This window comes from Ciona intestinalis, unplaced genomic scaffold, assembly GCF_000224145.3.
Source record: "Ciona intestinalis unplaced genomic scaffold, KH HT000150.2, whole genome shotgun sequence".
Taxonomy (NCBI): domain Eukaryota; kingdom Metazoa; phylum Chordata; class Ascidiacea; order Phlebobranchia; family Cionidae; genus Ciona; species Ciona intestinalis.
Genome location: NW_004190472.2, coordinates 93,657 through 101,917, shown reverse-complemented (window position 1 = coordinate 101,917; position 8,261 = coordinate 93,657). Strand labels below are relative to the sequence as shown.

The following is an 8,261-nucleotide window of genomic DNA, read 5'->3' as shown; positions in this document are numbered from 1 at the left end:
ACCAGTAGCAGAAAAACCAGCTGCACCAGAACCAACCCAAGAACCAGCTGCACCAGTAGCAGAAGAACCAGTTGTACCAGAACCAACCCAGGAACCAGCTGTACCAGAACCAACCCAGGAACCAGCTGTACCAGAACCAACCCAGGAACCAGCTGTACCAGTAGCAGAAGAACCAGTTGCACCAGAACCCACCCATGAACCAGCTGTACCAGTAGCAGAAGAACCAGTTGCAGCAGAACCCACCCATGAACCAGCTGTACCAGTAGCAGAAGAACCAGTTGCAGAAGAACCAACCCAGGAACCAGCTGCACCAGTAGCAGAAGAACCAGTTGCACCAGAACCCACCCATGAACCAGCTGTACCAGTAGCAGAAGAACCAGCTGCACCAGAACCAACCCAAGAACCAGCTGCACCAGTAGCAGAAGAACAGTTGTACCAGAACCAACCCAGGAACCAGCTGTACCAGAACCAACCCAGGAACCAGCTGTACCAGAACCAACCCAGGAACAGTTGCACCAGTAGCAGAAGAACCAGTTGCACCAGAACCCACCCATGAACCAGCTGTACCAGTAGCAGAAGAACCAGTTGCAGAAGAACCAGCTGCACCAGAACCAACCCAGGAACCAGCTGTACCAGAACCAACCCAGGAACCAGCTGCACCAGAACCCACCCAAGAACCAGCTGCACCAGAACCCACCCAGGAACCAGCTGCACCAGTAGCAGAAGAACCAGCTGCACCAGAACCCACCCAAGAACCAGCTGCACCAGAACCAACCCAGGAACCAGCTGCACCAGAACCAACCCAAGAACCAGCTGCACCAGAGCCAACCCAAGAACCAGCTGCACCAGTAGCTACAGAACCAGCTGCACCAGAGCCAACTCAGAAACCAGCTGCGGCAGAACCCACCCAGGAACCAACTGCACCAGAATCACAGAAACCAGTTGCACCAGCGCCCGCCTCTCAAGAACCAGCGATATCCGACAAAGCACAAACTAACGAGAAAGAAACCGAACAATCGGAAGAAGCTGATTATGAATATGAAGAACCCCAACCCACGAGTCCACATAACTTTTCATTTAACGTCGTTTAATTTCATTGCTTGCCCGCACATTGCTAAAATTTCTGATTGTTTTCGTTTCTTGTTTTGTTATTGTGGAATGACCTACTAACACTCCGTTACAGTTGTTATCGCATGGGTGTCTAGCTGTAGTTCACGGATATTATGATTTATGACTTTTTTAACTACAATTTTTTTACTCATTTTCTAACATTAAGATGTATTTTGTATTTAATTTTTCGATCCCATGTAACAGAATCTTCGTAAGCTCTCCTGCACTCAATCTTTGCCGATGACGTAGGACGATGACGTCATGATGATCTAATCCTTCCGTGACGTCACCACTCTGTCGTCTGAAGCGCATTTTTTCTGAAGACGGTGCAAGAGTTTGTGGTCTGTTATTAGATTATTAGTTCACACTAACGCGAGAGTATTTATTTGGTATTTTCTTTTCTTTGTACACGAAGTCTTGCCTTAAAACACGATATCCGTTATTTGCCATTTCATTGAGGTAGCTTTGTTTAATGCGTAACCACGTTTAAAGATAACTTGTTTTTGTTTCGTTTTGTTTTTGGGTACTAACTTGTACCGACTGCCCCTTGTTTTGAAACGGCATCTTTTGATTTATTTCATTACTTTTTTACGGCGTTTGTAGATGTTTGAGATATTTGTATGTGAATGGAATAAGAGATGTTATATTTGATACATCGTAAAATGATTGTTGCGGTTTTAAAACCAAGAACGTTACTTCGTTTGGATATCGGTACCTAATGGCTGCTTTTTTATATGTACTTTTCAAAATCGGTTTTGTACAGTCTATAAAAAGTGTTTATGGTAATGTACGGAAGAACGTATTTTCGTATTTTTTCTTCGATTTTTTTTTGTTATAAGATTACGCTCAGTATAAGAACTCGGCCGCCGAATTTGGCAGAATTTCAACTTTCTTTTTCACATTAATTTTACAAGCATGGTGGAGCCGTAACGGGCACTGGGGGTTGGCATTAACACAAAAAAACACGCAAGTTATCACTGTTAACACAGGTACGGTGAAAATGGGACTGTTTTACGCTAACCAATGCAAGTTGCCTAAAAACGGACAGTCGTTTACGTTTTATGTACATAAATTTATTTGTATTTCTTGTGTTTTTGTTTCGCAGTTCACATAAAATCACCATTTTCGTTTATCGTAACACAAGCTACCATAATTATTCTATTAAAACATACTAGAACACAAATCCTGGCGTGTTTCTTGTCGACCATTTTCGACTCTGGTGTTTAAGGTTGCCGAATTCACAAAATACGCCGCCTGTTCGTAAGGCGAAACAAAAAATACACTTAAGGTGGCTGTACACAGTATCTGGAATTCGTCCATTTTGTCTGTTTTGTCCGGATTTCGCTGCCGCATGCGGAACTCGGTAATGGGTTTGCATACGATTTCGCAGGCGAATTCGCTTGCCGGATACTGTGTACAGCCACCTTTATGCGTATATGTTTATGCGTAACGGTCTGATATGGTATAATCAAACCGTGCAACAAAATTCAATATGAATATTTAATGTGTATCTGGTTAAATTTTGTACGCATATCCTCAAACTTGCAAATAGAAACGCATGAATTCGGTTCACAGAAGTATCGTGGCACTATCACGGCCCACTCTATTAATAGTAGGCTTGGGAAATATGGGACATCTTTTTATTCCAGTTTCTCGTACCATTGATAGTAAACGAAGAACATTCAAAGAATGATAAAACCGCATCTTCACGTCTTCTATAGACCGTTGTTAACTGTTTAAAACACGATCAGGATATTCGGATAGTATGTGCTAAACGTGTCCCATCTTTCCTCAACCTACTTCATAACTTTTAAATATTTTCTTGTTTACTACCAAATGAAACGAGAGAACAGAATGAAAAAACGGTGTCCCAACTTACTTACTAATACCAGTGTAAAACATACAACTGTGTACGTTTGGCATACCACGTTTGTAGAAAAGCAGGCGGGGTAGTCTTGCGCAGTCGTGTGTTTAATCACGTAGACAACCGCTGTTGAACAGCTTATAACCATACGGACTCCGGCTTAAGTGTTTCCGCAGCAGACTACAATAACGCTGTGTGAAAAGTTTAATCTCTTATGGCATATACGACAACACATACAAACTAATTACAGCACAACTTTTAGGCATAGCTAAGGCACTTATGAATCTCAAATGGCAACCATCAACTATTGCGTTCCAAAAGTTAGAAATAAGCGGCCAATTAAAAAATAACGACTATACCGTTGCAACAACATATAGTAGGGTGGGGAAAGATGGGACACCTTTAATACATAATATCCAAATAGCCTGATCGTGTTTTAAAGAATTAACAACGGTCTGTGGAAGTCGTGGGGATACGGTTTTATAATCCTTTGAATGTTCTTTGTTTACAACCAAATGGAAAGAGAAAACTAAACGAAAAGGTGTCCCATCTTCCCCCACCCTACTATATTACAATTAAGCGATTCATCTGTTTAGTTCGTTCTTTATATGATGGCATACATATCTCTGGTAGCTGCACCCTTTAGCTTGATTTGTTGTTTCAGGAATAACTCCAAATAATCACTGAGACAGTTGGCATCCTTCTTGCACAAATACTTCCACATCGCAATCTTCTTCTCCTGCTGCTGCATTGATTGATTTTCTTCCGAGGACTTCCCTTCTTCCTCATCTTCATGGACTTCCATATGTTTCTGTTTATCCAAACCATGAAACTTGGCCATCTCTAAAACTCGCTTCTGGTTTTCAGGACTCATTTGGATTTCACTTTCCTGAGATACGAGATCATTCAGCAGCATCATGTCTTCCTCGGACATATATCCTCCTTCTCCCTCTTCTCCGTCCTCTTCTTCTCCTTCCTCCTCTTCTCCTTGCTCTTGTTGTTGTGTCTGTCCTTTAAGCTCTTGCCGACTTCTCGCCTGTAAAATATTACACATTAATTTACAGCAAGTCCAGTGGCGTGCACTTATTATATAGTGCGTATGCCTCTAAAGCAGAGGATACGAGACACAAGTCTTGATGCTGCTATTATTTCGAGGTGTACTTGACATAAGGCACCATACAGCAATTACTTGCCAAAAAAACAATAAAACATTCAGATTCATATTTAACAACATATGAACAGCGGTTTCAAGACTTTTGCTAAGTAAAAACAACATTCATTAAAAAAGAGTTTTATTAAAATGTAACTGTTTTTCCCAACTCCCCAAATAGAAGTCCCTGAATTAAATAAATGTAACTTGCTTTACCCTCGCAGGGTTGAAAACGACAGTCGTTATAACACGGGTGTTCTATTTCATTGTGTTATCACGTATGTAACTTAGTGGGTGATTATATTTTTTCAGATTTTCAATTAAACTGTAGATGCTTCCACATTTTATCAACAAAACCATCTTACCTCCTCCTCATTGTCACCACCCCTGTCCAACATTCCACTGTTGTGGTCCAGCGATTGTTGAACAGCCTTGGTTTGCAAATAGCTGGCAACGGTAGAAACTTTCTGGTTTGCCGCATACATCTCTGGGTCGGTAACGATTTGCCTGGAAAATAAATTAATTTAATACGAGCGTTTAAAAATGAACTAAAACTTGTTAGGCAAACAAATGTTGCTGTAATTAATATAATTAAATAACATGTCCTTTTTTAGTGAAAGGATAGCTTAAATTATAGGAGGAGAATTGAATCAACAACACAACAGTGCCTACAATACGTTTGCTAAAACAACATTAAAAAGTATGTCTGGTGTTTATGTTTTGACAATTTGGGGTTTTTAGTTTAGTTATGACATCACAGATCTCATTCTTACGCAATAGTTTCCTTTATTGACAGCATACTGTGTCTTGATTCCTCACTGAAAGTTTTTGAGACGGCTTCCCATTTTGTGAATGACATCTTCACAGCGAAGGTGTAGCGTGGCCCAGCGTGGTACGGCGCTGGAGGCCGCGCGGAGTGTGGGAAGTTGCCGGTAAAGATGACGGCACGCCCGTACATTGGTACAACCTCCGCAACATAGTCGTTGTCGGGAGAATCATAGTTGTGTTCCATGAAAGCGGTCTCGCCTGTGTTATAAGTTGCTGCGGTTACATTGGGGTAATATTAGTAAAATTAGCTACTAGGTCAGTGGTTCTTAACCATGGAAGAATTCTCAATTCTGTTACTTCTGCTACCAGACATATTGTAAATAATCTTTTAACAGCTTTTCTGGTGTACAAAATGTGAAATTTAAAAACGTTAACCGGGTAGAATGAGTTTAAGTAATGTTGGGTCAAGGAAATTGTTCTGAACAAGTAAACGGTCTTAAAAAGTTTAAAAACCACAGTTTTAAGCTTTAAAATTCCAAAACGTAAAAACCGCTGCTTCATTTTCAAGCATAAATATCCTACCATAATCGGCAGCAGTCCAGTTGGGGCTGAGATAAAGTAAGAAAGTCATTTCTTTTTCATCAGTGTGGCTTGTATCGAGATGAAAGCGAGTGTGGTCGGCACTTCTTATTAAATTACATGCAACATCATACGGGTACCATGTATTGTTGCCTGTGTTGATTTAAATGTTAATTATGGATTAGGTTTAGTATTCTAATAGACTTAGTATCGATCACAGCCAATGAATACAGATTCATAGGGCTTATTTTTATTTAACACGCTTATTCAGTTACAGTATTTTTCAGTGTTGCACATTAACAATTTACAATCACTTGGTGGCGCTAGCATTAAACCAAAACACTACAGTAGAAGGAGAAACTAATTTCATTTTTAAATTATTTTAGAATTTTTTAAACCCCAAAATAATTTTATTTAGAGCTATTTAAGTAGGATTCTGTGAGAGTTATTTAAACAGAGTTCGTTGTATTTCGTAGCACTTATACTGAATGTTATATTGTTACCAGAATTGTCAAATTTGTACTAAACCAACTAAAAACAGGATGTGTCTAATTCATGTAAAGCCACATGGATAAAAATATCAAAAATCGCTCATAAAAAACAATTTATGTATGTAATATAGATATATTATAAGAAAATCAAAAATCTGAAAAATCACTTATTAAAAATATTAATGTATATAACTGTTATAACATACATGAAAGGAAAAAAATCTTAAAAAAATGAAAAAACTCTGCATAACTTCTAAAAATTCTATACAAACAGTATCTCACTCACCAGACACATAAGTGGCAACCTGACTGATCACCGGCCAGAATCTGCTGTTTGCGAATTTGTTGACGTTGAAACCAGCAATCCATTGAACGTTATCACTTGACATATCAAGGTGATCGTCGTAATAATATTTCCCGTATTTGATGGAGTAGGTTCGTAACGCATCCAAGTCAGCTTGGGAGAACAAACCATCGAACACATTAACCTAAAACCAACACAGATGAAGTTTTTTAATATAGCCAGGTTAAGACAAAAATGTAAGACCTAAGAATGCTTCCATATGGTACCCCCCTGCTTTTTAATATTTGTTTTGACTTTAGAGATATCCTAACTCAGGAGCTTTTAAGTATAGTCATGTTTCAGCATTGGCATTTTTTCATCAAATTTAAAAAAGGATCAATTTTGACGCTGTATTATAAGGACGTGAAAGTATTGTTATTAATTCTATAACCTAGGTTTTTGCTGCTGTTTCAGTATTATTGTACTTTGAATAAGGAATCATGCAAATTAGTAATGAAAACTGGGTTAAATCAGTTCTCCTGTTTACTTAGGCTAGAGCAACCACATAGGAAACAATTCATGCATTTAAACTTAATTCCCAGTTTAAACTGGTTTAAACTAGTTTTCAAACTTACAAACTCTCCAGCTTTGCTTGTTCTATGAAGAGTTAGGTGTTTATCCAAATCTAAAGTTGGAACAGATTCAACATTGTCTGAGCAAACAAATGGCTCCGTGTAGAAAGTCTGGAAGATTGAATAATTGTAAGTAACATGTGGATCCGCATGTTAACATAAGAGTTACATACGTGGTAACTTGTAGGGGGCACAAAGTGTATAAAACAGAACACCCGTGATATAACGACTGTGGTTTTCCGGCCACACAAGGACAATGCAAGTTACATTAATATGTAGATTTGTGTGCATGTTATTTTCAGAGTTTAATGATTGCTTAATTTGCATAATTTTGATATATATTTCCTATGCTTCACTACTTATTGATGGATAAGGGTTATTGCACCAACACCCTGGTACCTCGTAACACATGTTTCTACTTCAGAAGCCACAATGTGTTGCAGACAAAGCTGGAGACTGTGTTGTAATGGGCAAAATGTGGCCTAATTCCCAGGTCCCAGACCAGAATCTTACCCTGGTTACCCATATAGAATATAATGTATATATATACAATACTGATGTAATGGGCCAACTCTGGCCTAAATCCCAGGTTCTTAACAAGGACCTCACCCAAATAGAATAGAAGCCACAATATTTAAAACTATATCAGTCAATGTTTGTGCATAAGTACCTTCATGTCTTCCAGCAGGTTATGGAACTTTGTTCTTCTATCATAAACCACAGATTGGCCCATCTCAAATCTGGAGAAAATAAGATACTGCCCTGCGAGCTCGGCGATGCCAGGAGGGCGAGTAATGTATTGGATCGCTGAGTCCCAAACGATGACTCGGCCAAATCGTGCGCTGACTGCGGCAAAAATATCGAGTTCTTCCAAATTATCTTCGTAAAACAACATCTCCCCGTAGCTGTTCTTGCGCCATAATGTATTGGTGTATGTGACAGTGGAGTAACCATTGACAACAGAGGTACAATTAGGTGGAGGCGTGTCGCTATGGACCAATGTCTGGTCACCACGCCGAACGATTCCAGAATAAATTTCCGTCATTTTGAAACCCCTAAAAATTCAAAAATGTTAAAAACACTTACAAACCAAATTTTACTGTTAAAAAGTATATAGGTTCTTTGTTGGCTATATTCCCCTAATTTACTTTTATACAACAATAAAACTGGATTAAACCAGTAACATCCTGTATTAAATAATAACTTTTATTTGACTCTTTGATTATTGGAGCGAAGATTAAAAAAGGATATAGCAACAAAACAACAGTTGTAGGAATTATATAAATAAACTTACTGGTCTATGGTTAAAGGTGGTTTCATTGATGTTACATTGGCAGATACGGTGTCCACCATCGCCTTGAGTATATGCCCTATCCTGGTGCAC

The 8,261-nt window shown here is 39.0% G+C and overlaps 2 protein-coding genes across 3 annotated transcripts in view; one reads left to right on the top strand and one right to left on the bottom strand.

The window, feature by feature from the left end:
* The window catches only part of LOC100178083 (protein TsetseEP), a gene marked incomplete in the record, with an annotated part of 17,115 nt that extends 14,822 nt beyond the window's left edge, over positions 1-2,293 (top strand). The window contains 1 exon segment of the mRNA XM_009863484.2: positions 1,315-2,293. Within this exon segment, the coding sequence (XP_009861786.1) occupies positions 1,315-1,325 (11 nt within the window).
* An 867-nt stretch (positions 2,294-3,160) lies between these two features.
* Positions 3,161-8,261, bottom strand: part of LOC100186758 — a 6,903-nt gene continuing 1,802 nt past the window's right edge. Inside the window, exons 3-10 of one of the 2 annotated variants that reach the window (XM_026839078.1) lie at positions 8,172-8,252; positions 7,548-7,932; positions 6,881-6,988; positions 6,249-6,450; positions 5,475-5,624; positions 4,898-5,150; positions 4,490-4,631; positions 3,161-4,010 (exon numbers count right to left, since the gene is read on the bottom strand). In XM_026839078.1, coding sequence (XP_026694879.1) covers positions 3,579-4,010; positions 4,490-4,631; positions 4,898-5,150; positions 5,475-5,624; positions 6,249-6,450; positions 6,881-6,988; positions 7,548-7,932; positions 8,172-8,252 — 1,753 coding nt within the window. In that variant the 3' untranslated portion in view covers positions 3,161-3,578. The remainder of the gene's footprint in view (positions 4,011-4,489; positions 4,632-4,897; positions 5,151-5,474; positions 5,625-6,248; positions 6,451-6,880; positions 6,989-7,547; positions 7,933-8,171; positions 8,253-8,261) is intronic. The other variant, XM_026839079.1, reaches the window with a different exon arrangement.